The 27,225-nt window shown below is 35.2% G+C and overlaps 1 protein-coding gene across 1 annotated transcript in view; it reads left to right on the top strand.

Moving 5' to 3' along the window:
- Positions 1 to 26,977, top strand: part of LOC138331207 (sphingomyelin phosphodiesterase-like) — a 31,616-nt gene extending 4,639 nt beyond the window's left edge. The window contains exons 2-13 of the mRNA XM_069278690.1: positions 2,681 to 2,845; positions 4,034 to 4,157; positions 5,118 to 5,224; positions 5,859 to 6,028; positions 13,132 to 13,242; positions 15,025 to 15,105; positions 15,678 to 15,765; positions 18,906 to 18,988; positions 19,591 to 19,783; positions 20,539 to 20,628; positions 26,138 to 26,232; positions 26,570 to 26,977. Coding sequence (XP_069134791.1) covers positions 2,681 to 2,845; positions 4,034 to 4,157; positions 5,118 to 5,224; positions 5,859 to 6,028; positions 13,132 to 13,242; positions 15,025 to 15,105; positions 15,678 to 15,765; positions 18,906 to 18,988; positions 19,591 to 19,783; positions 20,539 to 20,628; positions 26,138 to 26,232; positions 26,570 to 26,684 — 1,422 coding nt within the window. The 3' untranslated portion in view covers positions 26,685 to 26,977. The remainder of the gene's footprint in view (positions 1 to 2,680; positions 2,846 to 4,033; positions 4,158 to 5,117; positions 5,225 to 5,858; positions 6,029 to 13,131; positions 13,243 to 15,024; positions 15,106 to 15,677; positions 15,766 to 18,905; positions 18,989 to 19,590; positions 19,784 to 20,538; positions 20,629 to 26,137; positions 26,233 to 26,569) is intronic.
- The last annotated feature ends 248 nt before the right edge of the window (positions 26,978 to 27,225 follow it).

Raw genomic sequence — 27,225 nt, 5'->3', positions numbered from 1 at the left:
CATACGGAAATTACCATTTGGCTGGGACAAATGCTCATACCATTACGGGAGTTGCTATTTGGGTGGGACAAATGCTCATTCGGAAATTACCATTTGGCTGGGACAAATGCTCATTCGGGAGTTACCATTTGGGTGGGACTAATGATCATTCGTAGAAGCTAAAGTAATCTTAGATTTGAAAGTTAAGAGTCAGCAACTGGTTGTTCTCAAACTTTGATTATCGCTTTCCTAGGGGCAAAGTCGACTAAAGCTTGTGAGACAACAGTAAAACAAAATACCAGAAGATTAATTATATATTAGGAGATATATCACGAAAATGTTTAATTTAAATAAATATTGTAAAGGTACGCTTATAACTGAAAGTTTGCATTTATTGTATACAGAGATTTAGTTAGCAGATAGTGTATACTATCTAATTCTTCGCTATAACTACGTGCATATTTTTGCGGTAATGTTAAATGTGGTTGCGCAATTTTTTAATTTCAGTATGTTATCGTTAATATAGATATTGTGGTAATTGCGCAAATTCATCATTGCGCAAACTTGTTCCATACCGCTCTTACGCTAAAATTTAATTGCGTCGATATAAGTACATTTGTGTATTTTCAGCATATATCGAAACCGGGAAATTTTAACTCTCACAAATATAACAAAGTTTGCAGTATCTCTCGAGTATGTTTACTAATATAAGCCAATGTGGAGCGTAATTAGATATTGCAAATCGAACACTAACGCTTCGATAACCTTTCAGCTGCCCGAGAATTCAGACCATATATATTAATAATTCATTTTATCTGCAATAAAATCGTGTCACATTTCGGCAAAATCAATCGAAATCACATTTGGTCGTAGATTAATTAATTTTTCCATCTTTTCCTGTATTGGACTTTTGAAGGTATTAGTCATATTTTCTATCATATGGCTGTACTTTTCACGTACAATTATTGAAATTAATCACGTGTAATAATCATACGGCTGTCAACGTATCCAACCCCATTATTTCACAATGAACTGTTCCATACTCAAAGTAAGAAGAGTTCAAGTGACATTTTAGGGGGGGATTGGTTTACGTACAGTTTTGATGTTTATGCTCTTGTTTTTAAAATTAATGTTAACTACATGGATTAAGCTTTAATTAGTCTCGTAATTGTCATCCAACAGCTGTATGTAAGCTTATTACCGAAGTCCACCTCTGTGTTGATGGTGATTGTATGTACATGTATATGTAGTCTATGTGTCGTATTTCCGACACTGATCTTCGGGATAATATCCGTATCTTGCTTAAATACGTAAATCTCAAAATTTCATGACCGCGCGAAAGAAAGATGGTTTGCAGTGCAGGTAAAAATAACCCAAATCTAAAATATGGACAGGGCCAGGTATTCCGGTATTGTAAGCGTTCTCTGCTTCATATGTTATTCAAATCTAGGTCACAGCGGTACCCAACCTTATAATCTAGGTCACAGCAGAACCCAACCTAGTAATCTAGGTCACATCAGCACCCAACCTAGTAATATAGGTCACAGCAGCACCCAACCTAGTAGTATAGGTCACAGCAGCACCCAACCTAGTAATCTAGGTCACAGCAGCACCCAACCTAGTAATCTATGTCACAGCAACACCCAACCTAGTAATCTAGGTCACAGCAGCACCCAACCTAGTAATCTAGGTTACAGCAGCACCCAACCTAGTAATCTAGGTCACAGCAGCACCCAACCTAGTAATCTAAGTCACAGCAGCACCCAACCTAGTAATCTAGGTCACAACAGCACCCAACCTAGTAATCTAGGTCACAACAGCACCCAACCTAGTAATCTAGGTCACAGCAGCACCCAACCTAGTAATATAGGTCACAGCATCACCCAACCTAGTAATCTAGGTCACAGCAGCACCCATCCTAGTAATCTAGGTCACAGCAACACCCAACCTAGTAATCTAGGACACAGCAGCACCCAACCTAGTAATCTAGGTCACAGCAGCACCCAATCTAATAATCTAGGTCACAACAGAACCCAACCTAGTAATCTAGGTCACATCAGCACCCAACCTAGTAATATAGGTCACAACGGCATGCAACATACAAATCTAGGTCACATCAACACCCACCATACAAATCGAGGTCACAGTTAAATCTCGGTCACAATTACAACCGCTACAAAAATGTAGGTCACGATAAACGTATATACGCCGTTGGTGGCACCGTGCACGGGCATATCTATTTTCGATTGCAAGCTTATCATTAAAAAAACAAACCAAAAGACACTAGTTTACCTACTGTAAATGTAATTCTCTCTAACAAGGGTATTCAAAATAAGGTTTTACTCGATAGTATTAATTATATATAACCTCGGTTAACGTAGTTACCTGAAGTCTTGGTTAGCGTAGATACCTGAAGGTATTCTTGGAGATAATCGTACTGCATGGTCTCGACACTCTCCATCACAAAACTCTTGAACACACGTGTATGACATGCAAATATATTTATTTCTTTCTTTTTTTTTTCATTTGAAAACAATTTTTGTTTGCTCTTTCCACATATATCATAGTACAGAGACATATTACAAAAATCGTAACTTTCTCACTTACTTTCTTACTTGGAAGTACATGTATAGTGATTTGAATGCCAACTGTTGCTGTGATGAACGAGTTGATGTAATGTGCGTCCATTGTTTGTTGACAGGACGAACTGTTCGGAGTGGCCGAGAGGTTATCCCTTAGTCCTGCTCAAGCATGTGGAATTCTGATAGGAACAAACTGCGGGACGCCATCGGATCCAAATGTTATGTGGAACGTAACCCTACCGGATACCCCGAAACCTCCAGTCACCCCGCCAACACCTCCTAAGGTAATTTGTAAGGTGTTTTCGGTCATTTCCAGTAAAAAAATTATTATTTTTGTATTGATTTGTTCAAAAGTTCAAAACACATTCATCAAGATGGATGCCATTGTGAATATCATTTTTTACCATGTTGCGAGTAAGTTCATCAACTTAAGTGCATAATTTTACTACCAAAACAAGTTATATACAGATGTAATTTCCAAATTGAAAGAAAAATCATTTTAAACTTATTTTCTATCAATAAGCTCCATCAGATTTCATCTTTTTAAATTTCAATATTTCATCTTCAATTGCTATATGGAAAAGTTTACTGTTTACGACATCTTAATTTTGACTGTAATGCTGTCAACCTTTCAGGATTCACTCGCATAAACCGTCTTTAGGTCTGAAATTTTCGCAATTCTTATACGTATTAAACTGCTCAAGAAATTTCCTTATCTATTATTTGTTATGTAAAACTGGAATCGGATAACACATTTCCGAAAAAAGGAGCAAACACTTCTTCTTTGATCCCGAAACCTGCATATATACACTTCCAGTTAAATTCCTTGCACTCATTTGATATCTCGTTGCGACATACCTACTAGCAATTACTTCATTCATCGAAAACAGCATTTCCCGATTAGTTTTCTGTTCAATAGAATTCTGTCTCTCAATATCAATCAGACAGAGTCCTTTTATAACAAAATTGTCAAATTTTGTAAAATTAAGACAGATTTCTAGGTAGCATTGTCAGACTGCCAAATCTGCCATGTCATGTGATATTTTGTTCTTGGAGAAATTGTGGCGACTTACCGGGCGCGTTTGTATAAGCGGTTAGAGAGTTTACCAGACAACCAAGCGCGTTTAATTTCGCTCTTTCATCCGCTTATAAGACAAAATTCTTCCAGGAAAATCCAGTCAGTGCAGGGGTCCTATTATCTCTTTATGCGTGTCATTAAGACAGACAACCGACTGAATGCATTAAACAGTAATATATATGTATATATACATTTAAGATTACGCCAAAAACATACTATATCAGTAGAAATAAATTTATCAAATCTAATTTTAAAATATTCTAAAGAAACCTTAGGATTTCTTCAATTTGATAAAGTTTACCGAATAAGGCATTTTAATTCTTGTGCTATTTTCCTGAAACTTGTCTTGCAATTTTTTTTCACGTCACCAAATGTGCCACCATTTGTCTTACAGCCAGGAGCGTTGAAGCTGCGCATGCTCCATCTGACTGACATCCATCTAGATCCGGCTTACGCGGCAGGTGCCAATACTGAGTGTGGAGAGCCGCTTTGCTGCCGCAAACCAGACGGGATCGCGCGTAAGTGAGAGAGACACACAATTAAACTATGAGATTAATCTGATTCTTCGCTTAAAAGCCAAAATATATATATGATATATATATATTTTTGTACCAGTACATGTACTTGATTTTTGAAATTGTAAATAGGTAAATACACATTTTAAGGGTAGCATCACACCAAACACGTTATATGATACTGATAAAAATTCAACCAATAGTCCCATTCTATTTCTACTGATTGCTAAGTAGGATCATCAATTACTAGTTACCAGAAGTCTGCGGCTTATATCCATCAGAGACATGGTCCAAGGACCTTTCTCACAGGTGCTTACACTCAACTTGGGGCGAAAAAGCGGTAACCATGCACAGAGATATTAGAAAGAAGGAACCCCTTAGAACTGGCGTTCATGAAAGCTGTAGGTTCTGGCCTGGCCGAGACAAACTTCTATAGTCTATACATGTAAAAGTAGTAGTTTCTGCTACAGGTTAGCTCCCATTACAAAGGGAGTGGAACGACTGGTTTGCATGTTGTCAGTGTTATCTAAATTATGTGACCGGGTATGGAGTGATGTTCAGTGTTATTGGCGACATGCTCCTGTAAAATAACTCTATAAAATGGACAAAAAAGTAGGAGGAGACACCACATGAACAAGTCACTGTCACCAAAAACATATAAGCAGGCAATCACAGGCAGTGGCGTTTCCCATACAGGTCGACGGGTAGGGGACATTGGAAAAAATGGAAATATAAATCACATTCAACCCACGTTATAGTGCTATTTCACATATGCTAAATGCTTTATATAGTTTGTTTAAGTAAGACTGTATTCAGGATATGACATTATTAAATAGAAACTGCTGAAAGAATGATATAAAATAGCATTTATGTAATGAATTGAAATATGTAATGAATTGAAATAAAATACGATTTAAAAATGTAACTTCGTAACTTACTAATTATGTATTATGTTTGTTATAGCACCTACCAAGAAAGGTGCCGGGCGGTGGGGGTCACAAGCCACGTGTGACACGCCCTTTATTACCCTGGATAGTCTCTTCTCTCACCTCAGGGATATAAAGGATCAGGTTTGTAATTCTTTTTTTTTCATATCTAATTGAAATGCAGATCCTAATTATCACCCCTTTTCATACAGGATCTGACAACATTTCACTAGGGGTCACGTTCTTAACTCCCTGGACTTCAATTCGGTATTGGCCAATTCGAAAGGTCAGGACGTGACCCCTACTGTCTGATCCTTTATCAAACTGACTGAGAATACGAATCTGTATTTTCGTCAGTTTTGCTCATATTCTTATCTGATTATAAAAAAATTATGATCGGCTGTGTATTTGTTGTTTCTTAATATGGCTTATTGTTTCTTGGCCGCGATTAATTTTCGAGACGTTTTATCACTCGCAAATTATGATAAATTATGATGGTTTATATACTGTAAAAATGAATATTTTTGTAAGTAGATATTTTTATGAGTAGATATTTTCGTGAGTAGATATTTTCGCTTTTTCAGCTTTCAAACTCTTCATACTTTACACGCTGTGAACCAGTTTTATTATCTACGTGAAGAAGTTGTAGTTTTTAACATATTTGCGTGTGGATATATTTGCGGAGATTTAATAAAAGCGAAAGAAGCGAAATTTTCCTCACCGCAAATAATACCACTTTTACAGTTTAAGTTGTTTTCATGATTAAGTGTTATTTCAGTTTGACTATGTGATATTTACTGGAGATCTTCCGCCACACAATATCTGGAACCAGTCGAGAACTGATCAACTCACGTCCCTACAAACCTACACCAAACTATTCAAGAAATATCTGCCAGATAAGATCGTCTTCAACTCCCTCGGCAACCACGAGAGCGCGCCCGTAAATAGGTATGCAATTCTTGTAAAATAAGGAAATAAATTGTTTAAGATTTTGTGTGCATATTTCATTAATAAGAAATATCAAGATGAGTATCCGTTAAAAGAAACATATTACATTATCCAATCAGTAACTCAGGAAAAATAGGTTCAACTTTCGTGTGCTTATTTTATCGCCGATAAATGTTTAGATATGTATCTGATAAAAGAAACATATTGCATTATTCATTCATTTACCAGTAAATAAATCAATTACGATGGCGTTATTGAAAACGGATATTTATGTTATGCATGAATGCATTAAGATATGTGTAATTGCTTTACATCATGGTGGTGGAAGTAACTTGCTTATCTGATGAAAAATTCGTATATATTTAAATTTACTATCACAATCATCATTTAAATTTATTATCGACTTCATTACTTTATATTGTATGACAACTATTTATCATATACGATTAAAATCCTTGGGCATCCTTACCTGTAGATATTTTCGCGGGTCAAAATTTTCTCGTTTTGACTAAAAATCGAAAAGGATTAACTTGTTGCTTTAGCTATGAAGGTATTTATATTTCATCAACTTCTCAATATTTACGCCGAGTGACAAAATATTTGTATTGTATCATTCAACCGCGCCCTTCGCCCCAATTTAAAGCAACGGCATAAAATTGATGTATTTTGCTCTTTTAGTATTTCGGGTTTCAACTGTTCAAAACGTAAGTCAGACCGAGCGAACATATCCGCAGATGAATCGAGCATATTTCAATTTGCCACTCGTGCTAAAACTCTGGGAATTATTTATTTTTTCTCCAAATACACTTTTAAGCTCATTGTGATTTTTAATTGATTTTTCTTACAAAATTATCGTAAAAATTGAAAATGAAAGACGCACGATACATAGAAAAGGTCATAGAGTATTGCGACCACGTACTCTGTGAACATGCAATGAATATCAATTAATTGTAGCAAATACTTGTTTTTGGTTAACCGACATTTAATGTACTATCTTGAATGCCAATGCTCTCCAAAACATTATCTATAGTTGTAATCGTCTGAAAGTACACAAAAGAAATGCAAAACAAAATAACAAAATGAACTGAAAAAACGTATACACTGTATAAATATATGAATAAAAATGAAAACACTGCAATGTTGATTAAAATCAATCATTTAGACCTACGTGTATTTTAAAAGCTTATGTCTCATCCCTTTATTGACCTTTTGGTAGGTACACGTCATGTTTGCTTATTCGCTGACTGAAGCGAAATATGTGATAAATAAGCCACATGTTCTTGAGTGTAAAACCATGACGTCATAGTGATTTCATTTAATGTAAATGCACCTTCCTAGAAAGTCAATGTCCGCACTCCACATGGTGCATTTGCTGACGTGTTGGCTAACACCGACATCTACTCAGAGAAATCGTTTTTTACAAGGTAGAACATGTATAACTCAGACGCAAATCAATTCTAATATAGAAGTGAATAGCTAGATAAGAGATGCCCGTCATGAGAAACATGATTGTGAATTCATTACGAAGTCTTACTGTCTTCCATCGGGGAAACGGCAGTCGCTGAATTGAACCTTAATATGCATTGTGTCTAGTTGTAGTTACTGCACGCCACATAATGATTTTGTTTCCTTCTAAAAGACAATATATTCAAGGTACTATGATTGCTTTTCATTTATGTATGTGGTAATAGTTAAGGTTTCAAAAGTTATAATACACTTTTACGTTATTATTGTCAAAATCCTCTTTATTCTCAAACTAGTCATATTGGAGTTGTTTGGGAAGAACAATTTGATGGTAATAAGCTCCGTTATTCAATAACCAATTTCTGAGTTTCCTTTCAAAATTACATACTTTTTATACATTTTCCACTCGTTCATTCGAATTTGGTGAGCTTAGGTTCTAGTTTGGTCATAACACTGTCATTACTTTTTGAAAAGCACGCCTCTTGTCAATAAATGAATTGGATCAGAACCGCATGCTGTCTTTAATTTTCAGAACACGTTTTGTTCCGATTATTTCAATAGTTCTATAGAATTTACCAAATAATTCCAGAGTGCATGATTGTCGTCCGCACTACAGCACCTTCATACATGGATTGCATACAAATTGGTGTATTGAATTAGAACACCGCGATGCATTTTGAGATAAATTGATAATCTGCGTTCCGTGTACTGAATATAAAAGATAGATAGTGTTGGTGTGGGTGCAGTGTTTCGTCGTGACAACCATTAGCTATTCATTTGATCTCCTAGACCTCGATCGGAGAAGAACAACGCATAGTAATGGTTTCCTGGTGATGTTCGGATCAAGGACATTTCACTCTAGATTCGTGTAAAATTTATTTAGTTCACCCAAAACAGATATATTGACTAGCGTTGTACATCCCGGAAATCTTTAAATCATTTGTAAATAATGGTATAGGTTCGTTGTCTCGACTTCGATGTTATTTAGTCATGGAAGACGAAGTACGTAATATTTGCGTTAGGTTCGTTGTCATCGCGTTGACTTCGATACCAGTGGGATTGAGCTGAAACTTACATGAAATGATCCTGACATGGTCCCGACAAAGTGTTGTTATTTTTCGGGTCGATCCGAAATCCAAGATGGCCGCCACAGCCGCCATCTTGAAAACACATTTTGAACTTCTTCTCAAGTTCTACCAGTGCGATTTGGCTGAGACTTGCATGAAATGATCCTGACATGGTCCCGACAAAGTGTTGTTATTTTTTGGGTCGATCCGAAATCCAAGATGGCCGCCACAGCCGCCATCTTGAAAACACATTTTGAACTTCTTCTCAAGTTCTACAAGTGCGATTTGGCTGAAACTTGCATAAAAATGATCCTGACATGGTCCCGACAAAGTGTTGTTATTTTGCGGGTCGATCCGAAATCCAAGATGGCCGCCACAGCCGCCATCTTGAAAACACATTTTGAACTTCTTCTCAAGTTCTACCGGTGCGATTTGGCTGAAACTTGCATGAAATGATCCTGACATAGTCCCGACAAAGTGTTGTTATTTTTCGGGTCGATCCAAAATCCAAGATGGCCGCCACAGCCGCCATCTTGAAAACACATTTTGAACTTCTTCTCAAGTTCTACTAGTGCGATTTGGCTGAAACTTGCATGAAATGATCCTGACATGGTTCCGACAAAGTGTTGTTATTTTTCGGGTCGATCCGAAATCCAAGATGGCCGCCACAGCCGCCATCTTGAAAACACATTTTGAACTTCTTCTCAAGTTCTACCGGTGCGATTTGGCTGAAACTTGCATGAAATGATCCTGACATAGTCCGACAAAGTTGTTATTTTCGGGTTGATCCGAAATCCAAGATGGCCGCCATCTTGAAAACACATTTAAACTTCTCTCAAGTTCTACTAGTGCGATTTGGCTGAACTTGCATGAAATGATCCTGACATGGTTCCGACAAAGTGTTGTTATTTTTCGGGTCGATCCGAAATCCAAGATGGCCGCCACAGCCGCCATCTTGAAAACACATTTTGAACTTCTTCTCAAGTTCTACTAGTGCGATTTGGCTGAAACTTGCATGAAATGATCCTGACATGGTTCCGACAAAGTGTTGTTATTTTCCGACCGAAATCCAAGATGGCCGCCACAGCCGCCATCTTGAAAACACATTTTGAACTTCTTCTCAAGTTTTGCGATTTGGTGAAACTTGATCATAGTCCCGAATTTTTCGGTCGATCCAAATCCAAGATAGCCGCCACAGCCGCCATCTTGAAAACACATTTTGAACTTCTTCTCAAGTTCTACTAGTGCGATTTGGCTGAAACTTGCATGAAATGATCCTGACATGGTTCCGACAAAGTGTTGTTATTTTCGGGTCGATCCGAAATCCAAGATGGCCGCCACAGGCCGCCATCTTGAAAACACATTTTGAACTTCTTCTCAAGTTCTACTAGTGCGATTTGGCTGAAACTTGCATGAAATGATCCTGACATGGTTCCGACAAAGTGTTGTTTTTTTCGGGTCGATCCGAAATCCAAGATGGCCGCCACAGCCGCCATCTTGAAAACACATTTTGAACTTCTTCTCAAGTTCTACCGGTTCGATTTGGCTGAAACTTGCATGAAAGGAGCCTGACATGGTCCCAACAAAGTGTTGTTACATCTCTGGTTGATCCCCAATCGAAGATGGCAACCATGACACTATATCTAATTAATTTCCTATATGATTATTGCCAAGGTACTCAGATGACCGTTAAGGCCCATGGGCCTCTTGTTACATTTATGTATATCCGTTTGAACTGAAACTAGAATTTTGCGTGCTCTGGTACTTTTTGGATAAAACTCTTAATTTTAGTGGATTTCGAGAGTCTGTTTACAATATAAATCGAATTGTTCTGAATCGTGGTCAAAATACTCTTTTCATTGCCTCCATCGGAACATAATAGAGAAAGATTGAAGATTTTTTTTACCTGGTTCTTGTACGTTTTGGGCAAAATCTCATAAAAGGATTTTGGTGAATTCTGAGAATTTTGAGTCTGTTCTCTGACAAACGTTAATTGGGAGTTTTAGAAGGACTGAACATGAAAAACATACTATAAGACAATAGTACATTCATTTACTGAGTATACGTCTTACAATGTACCTTCATTCGAGCAATATTTAAATTATAGTTTGAGCTCTCTCGCGATATTCCTGCGAAAATGTGAATCTCGCGAAAAGCATGTGGTATGCAGTACTTCTTTCCTAATGTTTATTAAAGTTAAAAGGCTTCGTTTTTAATTAATAATAACCGCTACCTAAAATGACGCGGAAATCGTCGTCCGAATGGAAAAAGAACATTAACTATTTGCGTCGTAAGCAAAATAGTCTTATCGGAAGAGATATGCCCATACGTCCCCGTTATCTGATTGAATATAAAAGAATGTTGCCATTCCTGATTGTATGTAGAGAATCGCTTATACAATAATCGCTTATCATATTGTTAGAGGTAATATAGTAAAAGTGTCTGTGTAACTACAACCATGATTCGGGGCACGGAATAAAAAGGAAGATAAACAATAGAGTTGATGGGATACCAATTCACTTGTGATTAAAAGACAGACATGTTATCGAAAACAGAAAAGCATTAAAGTGGGCTTGGATAACGATTTGCTGGTGTTTGTTTAACTGTAGACGTACATAATCATATATTGCTGCATGTCCAGTTCAGTAAAAGCGATATTAATGTGCATAGAAATATGATATATGTTACCTTTCCTTATGAAATTTTCTGACAAGAAAAAAATAACTATCATGCTTAAAAGTTCTGGGGATACAGTTATTTTTTGTTTAGTTGCTTTTTTTTTTTTTGTAGTTTTGTTCTTGTTTTTTTTTTTTTTTTTATTGTTGTTGGTTTTTGGTTTTTTTATTTTCCTTTGTTTGTTTGTTTTTATTTTTTGTGGGGCGCGACTCTTTTTTAAAGCATATCACAAACTAAAACAAACATATTTAATGTAAGCAAGCCTTTGCTAGTATATTAACCCATTTACCCCCTGTGACTTGATAATGAACTGTACCATACTTAGTAATAAAATAGTTTAAATGCGTATTTAGAAATGAAAGCGTTTTGGGATTACTAGCAAACATTTATTTGATTTTTGATAATGTGTTACTACAAAAAATACCTCTGATTTCGGTTCTCTGTACCCCGGGGTATATAATGTCACGGACTACAGTAGTGTGACATAATTGAGTTCGAAAAAGTTATTCTTTTGAACTTTATTTTCATTGGGTTTTCATTGGGTTTTAAAAAGGCAGATTCAAATAAAATCATAATACTAAAAATGATTCCTGTTATTTCACTTTTGTCTTTTTATTATATAAATTCGTTTATAACAAACTTGCTTATGACGAACTCATGGTTATAACATAATACTTTCATCCCCGTCAACGTTTCTTAAAGTTGTCTATAATACGTGTTTAACAAACTACACATGTGTTTATAATGAAGTGATTTAATTGTTCCCTGGATAGTTGTTTTAATCGTGTTTTATTGTAAGGAATGAAGGTTTTACTACAAACAAAAGTAGGTTGAAATCTATTGATTGAAAATGGGATAATTCATAGCAAAATGTTAAAGATGGAAAGATTATGTAATAAGATTTAGTAATACAAACTCAGTTATATCTCACATCTGTAACTTACGTTACACCAAAACTGTCAACCTCGGCCTGGGATGTTTTGTAAATGATCAGTAACAAATCCATCGTGTGTCACCTCCTGTAAGACCTTGGACATTTGATTAATTCAATGTAATTGGTTGGCTACGTGAGCCGTGAAATCCAACACTGGAATTGCTTTAAATCGATTTGTGGGATTTACTCGAGGATGAATCACATGCGCTATTTTTCACCAACTGTTCCTTTAATGAGAACATTAAACGTAATAAAACGTGTCCTGAAACCTGAGTTCAACTTTGGGGACAGTTACACTAAAACGTATTTCTTTAGGAAACGACAAACTTTTAAGACCAACATGCAGCTTTCATAAATATTATTTTCTACCATAACTAACATTATTATCAGAATATTTTCTTTTTTGATTGACAATTACAAAAAGACTATTTCATGGTAAAACTGAACATCAGTAATAAAAAGCAGATTTTTTTTCAGAACTGAAATCAACTGGCAGGTGTTGTTTTCCCTGCGACATTTTATGCGACTTGGGTCTATGCTATGATTAATCATTATATAAGTTGAAAACTGCTATGTTATTTTCGCGGATCTACATTTTCCGAATTTAATTTAAGAACGAGAAAATAAAATTTCAGCGCTTTAAAAGTTTCGCGATTTGGATTCAAATGGTATATGATTCAACAATTCCTTGATATTTTGGCGATCATATTTTCAAGATCAAATCAGTCTCAGGCGAAAGCCCTGCAAAAAATAACCGACTACACGATATATGCGGAAATATAATCAAAGCTTGCGGAGCGAAATTATCCACAATTAAAAAGATTAACGTTATCTGTAGTTTTAAGACATTAATGATTTTCTTTAAGAATGCATTCAGAAGATTAACGTTATCTGTAGTTTTAAGACATTAATAATTTTCTTTAAGAATGCATTCAGAATACAAAATATTTTTATATTTGCAGTTTCCCTCCAGACTACATAACGGACAACCAGTCCATCTCCTGGCTCTATGAGGCGCTGGCTGACAGTTGGGGCACATGGCTTCCTAAAACAGCTCGACAGGACATCTTAAGGTACCGAAAAATATCTTATATGATTTGAAGGTACTAAAGAATCATTTAATCTGATTCGGAACAATTATTTGAATTGATTTTAAGAACAAAATGTACTAAAAATATATTTGATTTCAAGGTAGTGAACAAGTGTTTTATTTGATTTCAACGTACTGAAGCATAATTTGATTTGATTTTAAAGTTAGAAATATCCGGTACGTATTTATCTTCACGCTGTAGGAAAGCGAAAATGCACAAAGAAAAGTAATATTAAAGTAAATAATATATGAATCTCTTTAGGTTTTAATTTTCTTATCTAGTTTCCCAAATCACTCTTACAATTATTACATTTTGAATAAGAAATATATTAAAATTAAAAAAACCCAAAACACTCGGAGATAAAACGCGACATATGTTCTTTATGCTACTAGTAAAATATTATTGGCTAACTTTCAAGTACGGGCTTAATTTCCAAGACGGTTTATGTTCGATACTGTTAACAAAATAGAACAAATTCATACCAGATGCTTTGCACGATTAAGAGTACAATTATTGTCTCGCGATTCCCGTATTTAGAATTCAATCCACTGTAGCGTCCTGGTATCCGATCGAGACTGTCACATTCCAGTATCGACTCTGCCTTTATTACATGCAATCCTGTCTCAGAGGTCCGGATAACGAAGTCATTAATTAAAAGCTGCAATTTGTTGAATGTCATTGCTAACAGAACGTCCGTTCGCTTAATCGAAGCCTGTCGCAGCAACACTCTTTGAAATTAAATCAACAAACCTTTGTCATCGAAAACGTAATTACTTTTCATGCGAAATGTGTTTTAACTGCAGTCGTATTACGTTCGTTTTTCAGTCAATAATGAAATGTAATATCTAATGTATGTTTGTAAAGATTCAATGTCAAAGCTTTCTTAAAATTTTCTTTGATATCAACCTGCTTTAAAAAATAAAACTAATGTTTATGTATTATAGAGCTAACATTTATGGAAACATTGATTATTTTATTTTTTCTATTTTTTTTTATTTTTTTTTTCCTGATATTTTAACATTGGTCTGATTGATGAAAGTTAAAAGCAAAATAATATTTTCAATTAATTCATTGGAAAAGATAATATAGAGATATAATTTAATATTGTTTATAACGAGTATTTTCATTGGCATTTATCTTATGTTATCATTTCATAACGTCAATGACTAATGCCGCTCTTTGTAACAAAGCCCCTGATTGGCCGAAACAACGGACTAACGATTTCTTTGTACATACAGTTAAGAGTACGTGAACTAATGTGAAAATTCACAGTAGCCTGGATGATAAGAATTACCTCTAAAAGATTTTCACGTAATGGAGGTCTAAAGCAAAATCGTTATTGTTTTCAAGATAAATCAGGAAGAGGGCTTTGATGCTTTGTCGATTGACTTTTTTCTTAAGTAAATTTACGCCGTTCCATCAGCAAATCAGAAGCTTCGTTACAAACGGCGATGTTAATATGTTTTTTTTAATATGAAACGGAAACATACATTTTCAGCCAATAGAAATAATGATTATAAACATATTATATTGATTATAAGTATTTGGTATTATTTTTTGTATATATTTTAACAGAGGAGCTTTCTACTCGGTGTCCCCTAGCCCTGGTTTTAGTATATCTATGTTGTATTTAAACAGAGGAGCTTTCTACTCGGTGTCCCCTAGCCCTGGTTTTAGTATATCTATGTTGTATTTTAACAGAGGAGCTTTCTACTCGGTGTCCCCTAGCCCTGGTTTTAGTATATCTATGTTGTATTTTAACAGAGGAGCTTTCTACTCGGTGTCCCCTAGCCCTGGTTTTAGAATCATATCATTGAATATGAATTTTTGCAACAATGGAAATTGGTAAGTGTGAATCAAAGCTAAGAATCATATTTCATTGCCTTTCATAACAATATAACATTGTTGATAAATCACTATTAGCGAAGCTGCTTTCTATGTTGTATAAGTCTATGTGGGGCCGCGGTGGCCGAGTGGTTAAGATGTCCCGACATATTACCACAAGCCCTCCACCTCTGGGATGCGGGTTCGAATCCCATGTGGGGCAGTTGCCAGGTACTGACCGCTGACCGGTGGTTTTTCTCCGGGTACTGCGGCTTTTCTCTACCAACAAACCTGGCACGTCCTTACATGACCCTGGCTGTTAATAGGACGTTAAACTAAACAAACCAAAGTATAAGTCTATGTACAAACTGTGATAAACTATGAATACTAAAGGTTCTGAAGCAAAAGAAAAAAAATCTGAAATATGCTATAAACGTTTCCCCTTACATTATGTGACGCTAGCAGTCATCATTAAATTTGTCACTATCCAGTTGACATTCATGCTCCCACAATTTTCAACTGAATGCATTTCAATGCTTAATCAATACGTGTCCAACTTCAGATGAATATCAATATGGCATTTTTTGTTATAGGTGGTTACTTATTAATACGACTGACCCGAATGGACAACTGCAGTGGCTTATCGGTGAACTACAGAAGGCAGAGGATAACAACGAAAAGGTACATTGATTCATATCTGACAACATAAGTTAAAAATGCAATCGATATTCGAAATTGTCAATGTTTAATGTTGAAATGTGTTTGACAAGTAGTGCTTCTTTTATACCCACTGATTTGCGGACGATATATAAGAAGGTTAAGAATGCATATATGAATTCCAAGACGACGTTTTTGCATAGCCGGTTATTTTGGCTGTATAAAAATGCAGTGGATGCCATTTAAAAGTGTGAAAATGGCAACTTTACTATCAAAGTTAAAAAAAAAATCATAAAAAATTGTGAAATGTCATTCTCAAACTAAATTTACTCCTATTCACAATGTTGAGTTCTTAGTTTAGGAAGAAATATAAACATACATACTAGCAAAAAAGTACTTCGGTCATTATAATTATGACATGTAACTTATCCACCCCTAATGCTTTACAATGAACCGTTCCTACTTCAGAATCGGACGAGTTCAATTTCATTCAGGGGTAAATGATTTAATAAACAGCTGTTGCAGTAGAGCTTCTCGTCAGCAATCTGGACTAGCAGGAAGGGTGATAGTTATCCGCGTACAATTAGGCAGTTTAATATGGTTTGATGGTTTTATAAGTGGTACCCATCGTAGTAGAATGTTCTCCCTGCTATAGGCGCGTACTTAGTAGACAAACACATGTTCAATAGTTAACCTCGGGGCTAATTTGATTTTAGAAGCGTGCAATAAAAAATCCTCATGATTTATATCTGGCAAATTTTCGAACACTAAAGTTTGTCAGCACATCTTGATTTATCACTGTTTGATGAATAGAAAAATTAGCTTAACTTCCCATCAATATCTCTGATTCAAATATCGATAGCCCTGTTTTCAAGCTGTTCCTCGTTACTTTTTTGGAGTGTTTCTTCACAATTTGTTAAATTTTAATGAACAAATGCAAAAAAACTAAACCATCATGTTTGGTCTATTCCCTATAACGGGTGTCGATGAAAGAAGCAGATAACAACATATTCTTACATCGGTCTTTCAATCGGATATGGATATATCAACTCTCAATTAATAGTTTGGCTTTAGTACAATTGCTAATACTTGCGAGGTTTTCAATTTAGCTAAATTCGCGGATTCACCAAAATTCGTGCAATTTAATACCCCGCGATTTAAAAAAAAAACCCAACAACATGGTTTTACATATGGAACTCTGTTCCGCTTCCAAAAGTTTAAAGAAGATTAGCGAACACATTTCCCAATGAATAAGTTCTATAGAATGAATCGCGAAATTTAACACCCGCGAAAACAACTATACAGAAGTCAACGTTAGACTTGTTTTCGTTAACGTCCAACAGTATATTAACTGTCAGGGTCATTTAAGGACTTTTCATGTTAAGGAGGTAGTTCTAGCAACTATACAACATGGGATTCAAACTCGCGACGCAGAGGTAGAGGGCGTGTGGTAATACATGTCGGGTCATCTTAACCACTCGGCCATCGCGCCACCCAACATGAGGCTTCCCAAGTGTTTACCAGCCAAATTCTTACACTCGGTTGGGACATCCCTATTCACATGCGAAGACTTAAATAGCACTTCCCCTAGCTACAACAGGATGTGAAATATGGGAGAACGCTTAACTGTTGGAGCATGCGCTTCATTCTTCTTGTATTTTAAGACCTGATTTTTTTTCACGTAAAATATTTGCTTGAATTTTATCGTCATTACTGTGGCATTTGAATGTTGAATTATTTAATGTTTATCGGTTGAATTATTTTATCAATTATCTTCTATAGTCATAACTTTGGAATAACAATATGCAACCCATATGGAGTTTTGAGTATAACGATTAATCGATTCTCATAAGGACTTTGAGTGGTGTGTTTTGCCTATTGAATCGTTAACAGACAATCTGTTGCAACCATCAAGCATGTAATATATCCCTCGTGCAATTCACGTGCACTCAATCTCAAGAGTATACAGCCTTGCACACTGCATGTGCATCTGCACTGTTTTATGACTCAGTGTCGGCCGTTTTTACTGTAAAATGGAAACTCGGTCAGTAAATTGCACATCCGGGCTGCATTGATGCATTTTACTGCAAGACTATACCACTAGAAATCTGAAATTGGTCTCAAGAAGATTTCGGCACGCGCTCTAGAAGAAGAGTCCACAGAACATTTGGCCAATATCCAATAGATAATGAAAAAACAAATCTTTGAATTCTGTTTGCCAATTGCCTACACGGCTAACAGACAGGGAGACGGGGCTAAAGCCGGAATGTTGTAAAAAGACGTTCCTTACAGATTTCTCAAGATATTTGAAAAGGCATTTTTAAATGTTTGTTAAAAACCAAGTCTTTATTATGTAAAAACAAACTCAGATAAATATAGATTGATAAGATTGATGGGACAGAATTTATAGAACTTCCTGCAGGGATTACGTAACTGATGAATAGTGTATTCGCAGACTGTGCTCCGTTTTACTATGTTCACAGTGAGACCCCAGTAAATTATCCAACTGTTCTTGTAAAGATAGAGAAAAACAAACCCTAGTAATTTGTCTGATAATCCGAATTATTTTGACGTTCTGTCGACTTTTTATAGCTGACTTGATCGGACCAAGACCGTTGGATATAAAACGCCGAAAGAACGACGGACCTGTCCGATAGTGAATTTTATTGTTGTTGTTGTTGACATGTCGTTATCTGTCGTTGACAAATTGTTTCAGGTATTTGAGAACCAGAAACCTTCCATAGACTAACAGACTAACAGATATATCATTTATGAAGTGCATAGATAGTATACATTTTGTTTTTGCAAGTTTTATCTAGTTTTTCAGTGTCTTGGTTTTCTTGATATTGCTAACTAAATAGCAATTATCAGAAAGAAAACAACAATTCCCATTTTAAAAATTAATATCCCTATGTCATATTAGAGGAATGGTCATTTTTTATATGATCGTCCACTAATTTTAGTGTTAAAAAATTCTACATTAATGCTTATAGCTGATTTATAAGCCTCAAATACGAATGGCTTAAAGGGATTGTAACTTTTGTGTTTAGCGCAATTAAAACTTATTACAATAACATTCAACAAGAAAATCGTTAAAGGTAAAATAACTGCTAAAATAGCTACTTTTACATTAAATGTTTAATTTACGATTTACCATATTATAGGTCCATATGATTGGCCACATCTTCCCGGGATCTGGCGACTGTTTGAAGGCTTGGAGTTGGAATTACTTTAAAATCGTCAACAGGTAATGCTTTTAATTTCTACAGGTTCAATAATTCCTCAATTAACGAATCAAAGATGGAAATCTTCAAACACTTAGCAGATTTCAGCTTTTAGGACTTTCAGAAAATAGCTACATGATACATGTAATTTAATGAACAGTTTTCTCAAAACAAAGTAAATTTCAGCCTAAACATTTTCTCTTTTCATCTCTGACAAATTATGTAAGTCCAGTCAATATTCGTAATATCAGATTATATTTAAAAAAAAAAGAACAGAAGTAATTCTCGTTTCATATAGAATTTCCTACTCTATTTGATGAAATCGATTCATATAGATACACACGATTATATATCCCATCATTATACTTGAAAGAATCAGAAATTTTCTAAAATGAAACACAACAATAAACATTGCTTGTTTCTTGTGCTGTAAATCTACTCATTTTTGAGCGCGTGTATATTTCGCGTATTTGTCGGACAAGCAGCTAACGCGAAAATAATTAACGCATTAAACATTTATTTCAAATATTTGGTCATGTTTATACACCAACCATATATCACAATGTTGATATGCTAATATTTTGAAGAGAAACAACCGGGAATCTTTTTTGCTCTTCTTTGACAGATACGAGAGCACTATTGTAGGACAATTTTTCGGACACAGCCACGCCAACTTTTATGAAGTGATGTATGACAACGTCAATTTCACCCGACCAATCAGCGTCGTTTATATCCCCGGAAGTGTGACAACATTCTCAAACCTCAACCCGGGATTCCGGATCTACGAACTGGATGGTTTTTACGAAGGCAGTTCGTGGGTAAGGGAACTTGGACACACCTGTATAATCTGGTACCGTATTTATGAAACCATTTACACCTACTGCTCAAAGGTGGGATTTGTGTTCAGTCGTCATTACATTAAACTTTTTAATGGGTTAAACAGAAATCAATGTTTAAATGTGTTAACATATTCTGTTTATTTTCATCGATGTGAAGCAACTTTTGGATTTTATTAACAAATGATCAAACAAATCATTGAACTCCACTGAAAACAATATTCCGTCTTTGCATATTACAGAGCTAGCTCCCTTGCGGGTAGGTATCGATTGTTACGTCATTATTTTGTGAATGCAATTCACGTCAATTTCTCCGAAAAGTATGACGTTACGCTCGCAAACACATGACGTCACAATCAATACCTACCCGCAAGTGCAGATATCTCTGTAATATGCAAATTTAGAATATTAGATGGAAACTTTCAGAAATATCTTCCAAATATTTATAGTACATTTGTGTCTATAATTTATTCAGTTGTATATGAGTATGATGCATTCACACTGATCCTAATTTCAGAAGTAGCCCTTTCTGTCAGGTTTTTTTGTTTTGTCGATTACACACAGAGTTATGTATTTCTATTGGCTTGGCAAAAGTCGATGACAGTTTCATGACCCTGTTACCTGGTTGGCAGTATTTTGACTTTGGTTTATTGGTGTCATTTGACGTTATGTAAGTTTGAGTTATACATATTTGACATTTTAAGCTAATGCTATGCTTTCACTTTTTTGTTTTACAGGCAGCGTTGAACTATCAGAATTATTTCCTCAATCTTACTGATGTTAATGTTAGCAACAAACCAAACTGGGAATTTGAATATGACGCCAAGGTAGGAAGGAATGTTCTTTCTCTAATAATAAACTAAGCCGCAAAAGAAACGTCATCACTTCAATTTATAATGTCTACAAAGACTAAGATTATTATTGACCTTGAAATCTATTAATCATGCAAGTGACGTGAATCCCAAAAGTAAAACAACTTTTACGTCAAAAATTACTGTTCGATACATAGACGATATACGGTATTACATCCCGGCCAAGCTGGACCTTTATTGAATGACCTTTATCAATATTGAAATTTTCGTAAGCGTAATTTCTTCCAGATATCGGGTAGATCATTTATCATATCAGACGAAATACTTTGACGTTCATTCAATGCCATAGGGGTCAAAATGATTAAATTGAGATAACCATTTCCTGCAGTCAATATAACAGTCCATCCAATTATGTAAAATTTCTTTAAGAGTAGTTACAATGCCAATTGCCTTCGAGATATTATGTCAAATCTATATCTTGCTGGGCCAATGTGATAGCATGTGAATATTTTTAATTATTAATATTATGAAAGAAACAGGTTTTGATATTCATCAAATCGTGATTCCCGGAGTTTTAGAAGACGTTTCTTTTGCGGTTCTAAATATTATGCATTGATATAAACATGATCAAAGTTACAACACCTTGTAAATCGATCCCAGCTAACCTTGAAAAGAACATCATGATTTGGGGGAACATGCTATAAAGATAACTCCAGATTGATAAATAATCACGATGCGCATGCGTCGCGCGTTTTTGATTGACAGCGCTTCACTGTGGAGGCTGTTGCGTATGATACAATATAATGTATTTCCAAACAACTCCCAAATTTAATCGACGTTTAATAAAACCGGGAGCCTTTGTGATTGATCAGACCAGCAGAATGGAGAGAATCTGATAGATCTAGCAGATGTCGGACACAAACTGTCGGCGTCAAACGGATCCGGCCAATTTCACATACGCCCAGTTCTTAACAAAACATATTTTCTCGCGTCTTGAAACATTCTGATCAGAGTCCGCTGTATTTCTGATTACGTTGCCAAGGGATGCATCGTTTATAGATACACTGTATGATCGTCCGTTGTTGCTTTTACCTGAAACCGTTTAGGTATTTTTTGCGGCGTGGTATTTCATGATTTCTCGGGATATCGTTGGGTAAGGTAAATCCTATTTACACTTACAGTCATTAAGATCTGGTACACGTAAATCAGCTACTCTTCCATTAGACATGTAATTGTATTCATGATTTGCCGTATTGTAGTTCCGAATGATTTGTCACGCTGGATACTATTGCGTAAGGTAAATCATATTTTCACATATAGTCGGATAATTTGTAATTATCAAATTGTCTCAATTTGAATCAAAATCGCAAAATTGTTGTTTACCAATAATAATATCTGCCCACACGGTACGCTGCCACTGTGTTCAATCAAAACAATTTTACCGACTGTATATTGTTGCATCAAGCGCAATAATTATTACTGTAACATAAATTAATATGTTAATTAATTAATCTCTATGTAAAATCAACATTTCATGAATGATAATATTTCGTTTATTTGTTATAAAGAACACATTTTAAAAAAGTAATGAAATGACTCCTTTTACGATGAACGCAAAAATAAATACAACGTGTATGAAAAAAGAAAAGCCAGCTATTTATGCAGGTCAACATTTAGCGATTCTAACTTAAAACAATTAAATTTGATTTTGTTAAATTTAAATTTTCACAATCTGACTGTCAGGGTTAATATGATTCAACCTTTTCTCAATATTTCGCGGATCAACTTTTTGCGATTATAGCAATGTCCTGCGAAATCGCAAAAATGTCTTTCCCGCGAAAATATCCAGCTATACGGTATCACGCTATTTTTTAGTAAAATACAGTAATATTTACACTGCCATAACACCTGGTTCAATTCACCATGCTTCATATCTAGTGCTCTCTGTATCAGATACGCGTTATCTTATTTTCTCTTTCTGAGATGACCTAGTTACACCAACAAGCGACCCCTTTAAGCATTTCCGTGTTTTTCACGTGCAAGATATATTATCATCTCGCAGTATGGAATAAAAGTCGTCCGTTGTTGCAATTTGGACTAATTCACAGATGTGTACACGTTTTGTTACGTAAGATTTTGTGTTGTTGTTTATGTTAGAAACCGGAAATGACTGTAAAATATTTTCATTTGCGGTTGCATGTTTTAGATATAAGATGGATAATCATTTAATTTAGTCACAAATTGTTTTGTCTAAATTTTTGTAATCAAAGGATATCGTTTGCCTTGCTCTGCTCTGTACACATTTATGTCACGCAAACAAACTTTACGGTGCATTTTTGTTGCATTGGCTTGGGAAATGAAATTGGTATCTTATCGTTTGAGAAAAATCCATCCAGGAAATGTTTTCGTTAAAGAAACATCCAATTAAATATTCTGTTATAGAGAAGAAACTTCCAGTTGATACTTTCTTTCTAACATTTGTTTTTCGAGTAACACCCAGTTTACGCTGTCTTTAGGGAAACGCTTGGATTACTTTTTGAGAGCGCCACGTTAACAACTGCGGTAGAGAAACGCCAAGTGAACATTTATGTTCGAAAAATACCCAGTTAACACTCTCGTTTGAATATCGTCCAGTTAACTTCAACATTAGAAAATTATGAATATAAGTATGTAAGGGTGTGTGTGTGTATGTATGTATGTATGTATGTATGTATATGTATGTATGTATGCATATTTGTCTACATGTATGCATGCTTATGCTTATGTACGTATATATATTGCATGAATCGGTATTTTTATGAAAATAAAAACAATAAAAGAAAATGCTCAAAAAAATTTAATATTCTCAACTCTGAGTGGGGGGATTAGAAAACTACCCAGTTACACTTTCATTAGAATATCGTCCAGTTAATTTCAAAGATTAGAAATACCCAGTTTCCACTTTCGTTAGAGAAACGCTCTGATAACTTTCAAGTTCACTTGTCAGGGACACTTCCGTTTGTGAATAACTAAATATAAGTCGCCACATTGATCAGCTTTCATTGACCAGTACGATTAATGGTAATGCTCATTTCATCTTCTGTAACAATGCTCTTGTTCATGTTCATCTATGCAATTTTGAAAGAAATAGTTCTCTTAGTTATATCATCTATTGCTTAAAGACGAAAACTCTGAAACCTTGTTTTATCATAATATCAACACCGCGCTTGTAGTCTTTGACCTCCGACATACGACTTCTCTACATTGATGCAAAATAACTTACCATAATATCAGTTACCCTGTTAAACAACTAATGGATAGTGATCCAAAATAAAAGCTATCCGGTTTTTGGGGAAAGGTATCGCATTCTGTCAAACTTGTGTAGTGGTTTTTACTGGTTCTGTTTTAGTGATTTTCACACTAGAAAAATAAAAATTGCGTGAAATCCATTCTCAATATGACATAATATCTTAACTAATATTGCGTACATGTATTGCAAATACGCGAATTCATCATTCTGGACCCAGTTTCATGAACACTCCTTAACTTTAAAGATACTCCACCGCTGACAAATGACAATATTTTCGCTATCAAAAACAGGAACAGACGAAAACACGAAAAAACAAAAGCACTTCCTGCAATAAACGGAATTTTAAGTACTGTAAAATGAGCCATTGAATGGCCTTTATGAGATGTATACGTGTATGAACACCAAGAAACTGTTAACCGGTATAGAGAAATTCCTTCTCTTTATCGTATGATAAATGATGTTATCAAACCGTTATCACGCAGCTGTCAAAGCATCTCCCGAGGCCTGCTTTAATGGACGGGCTGGTCCGAGATTAGGCTTTAGTTTAATTGATGTGTTTGCAATAAATTTAAAATTGTAGCATTATAATAAAGATATGTTGTAGAGAGATAACAATAATGTTATTAAATAAACCTAGGATTGTTTTTAAAAAGCAATTCGCATCAAGTGAATATGTTATCAGCCGGATTTTGATTATGGTATCATCAAACTTGTTATCGTTAACACATTTCCCGGCATCTCGGGAAAAACTATTCCATGTTGAAGTTCTATTGTTATTAATTTTGAATTTAAATATGAATTTAAAGCTTCATTGGATCGTTACTTGTTTGTACATTCAAATGCGAACAAGTGCATCACACGTTGGCATTGCAATGCAGCAAAAGGGTATTTTAAAGCAATATTCTTCAGTGAGATAGCCCTATAAATTAGTTAAGAATTCTAAGAAGAAACAATACGATCACACTGCATCATCAAATCACAAAGGCACGTTAATTCATGCACATCGAGGTGTGAGTGATCTTCATTGATTTGACCCGTTGACAAGCGTTGATAAAAGGAACTGCTCTTCAACACAATATCCTTAATATGTTATATGTACTTTCTGCATCTCTTGCCGTTGTAATGGAAGCAGATAGTATAAAATTGTGTTTTCCGATCATAAGTTCAAAAGTTCTGCCTGTCGTTGAAACTGTTTTTTCGCTGTAACTCATTTTCCCGAACTCTACAATCACCCGCAAAACTTGCAAATTTTATCACGAAAATAAATTTAGTTTACAGCAGTATTCAGCCAATGATACTCAGTCAAGGAGCAAGAACATTCATTCCTCTCGATGTTTAAAGCGCGCTTACACATGTATATAATACTTGTTTATGTGGTTGACCATATGCCATCGAAGCCCTTCAGGTCTGACTTCAGGAGACTTTGATTTCCAATGTGCTCTTTCTTATGAAGTCCAGTGTGTATATCGAGACGTTACGTTATCGTTTTATATCCTCGTAAGATGAAGGGATGTTCACAGTTTAGCTCCACCAGCCCTGTTTACATAACATATTTCACCAGGCGATCACTTACGATGATCTGCAACTTTCCACGGTGACTCAGATAAAGTAAGAATGTAAAATATTTTCATTGACTTACTGTAAACAAACTTTTTTTCGCGGTATGTTGATTTGGAGTTTTAATGTTTAACGATTTTTTGTTTAATAAACCTCTGTATTATTTTAGATAATGTTTACTATAGGTGGGAATATTTCGCAGCGATGAATGTTAGCACTTCTGATCCATAGGGCTATGGCGATCTTTGTTATACCGTGGCGTCAACAATGTTACAAAATTGACTTCTTCATAACTTCTGGTCGGAATTTAACAAATCGTACATATAGTTCTGCTGATTTCCAGGTAATCTGAAGGGTGGTATAAAAATGGTTCAATCTGGCTATATTCATATTGGACATTGTACTAATGTTTGACTGGTAGCTATCCTATGTAGTGGGAATTCAAATTCGTACAAATAGTAGAGCTGACACGCTTTCCAATCGATGTCGCTTCCAACATCGCTGCTGCTTGTGAGCGCCACCTAACGTCGAAATCGTTCAACCAATTGCCAATTTTAGTACTGCTGTAATACAGTAAACAATTGTTTGTGTTTGTTTTTGTTTTGCTTTATCATCTAGATGTTGTTTTATCACAATATATGTTGATTAATTTTGTCGAATCATTTTCTTCTTTCCCAGACCGCATTTAACCTGACGAACCTCTACCCAGACGAATGGGACAAACTTATTTATCGTATGAAGAGTAATGACACCTTATTCCAGAAATTTTACAGGTAAGCAATATTTATACACGCTATTGTGTTTTACCTTTTGATATCATCAAATTGATCTCAGTATGAGATCATCTGGATGATTCTATTTTTTTTCACTAATGTTACAGTTAACTTTGTACTAATGCAGTTTACTCTTTTTTCTAGTTATACGCTAAGATACAAAGTCCACACAAACGTTTTACAACATTATATATGATATAACAGTGCTACTTCTGTTTGTTCCACTTCGTCAGTTCTGAAACGGAGTTAAATAACTTTGACAGATCAAAATGCTCTACAGTAAGTACTGTGATTAACACAGATCACTATAGTCATGAATTATTCGATTTTTTTCCAGTTATTACCAGAAGTCCGCCTCTACTGCCAAATGTACCGGAGATTGTAAGAAAAACCTTCTCTGTGATCTAAGAACAGGAAGATCGCATGATCCAAGTCTGTGTGCTAATATATGATCATGAGTGTGTGCAATGTAAGAACAATGCAGATTATAAAATCCAAACAGACAATATGCGTGCCAATTTATGAGAGTGTTAATAAGAGTGACATTTTTATGTTTTTTGTATATATTTGACAATCGCCTGTATGATAATGATACTATTAAGTTGTTCACGACTTAATGGGTGCGTCAAGTTACATTATCACATTACGATAAACTTTATGATCTACCTGAGTTACTTCCCTTCGTTTTATCCAGTAAGTTTTCACGAAATAAAACGAAGGGCACTACATAGATAATCAATGTACATCATTGTGACAAGTACAATGTATTTGTGTAATAATAATTTAGATTATATATACTATCACTATCGTTGTATCAATCCCTAGACTTCAGTATATCATATAAAAACTGAAGGCTCTCTGTGCGACAACATATATGGCAGGTTATTTGTTCCTTGAATATAAACTTAAACCAATTATGGTACACTGCATGACTTTTAAGTCGGGCATCGCTATCTGTAATCTTCAAGGAAGTATCTGGAGACCTGTGATTGG

Source organism: Argopecten irradians, chromosome 9 (genome assembly GCF_041381155.1).
Source record: "Argopecten irradians isolate NY chromosome 9, Ai_NY, whole genome shotgun sequence".
Taxonomy (NCBI): Eukaryota; Metazoa; Mollusca; class Bivalvia; order Pectinida; family Pectinidae; genus Argopecten; species Argopecten irradians.
This window is presented reverse-complemented; position numbering and strand designations above follow the sequence as displayed.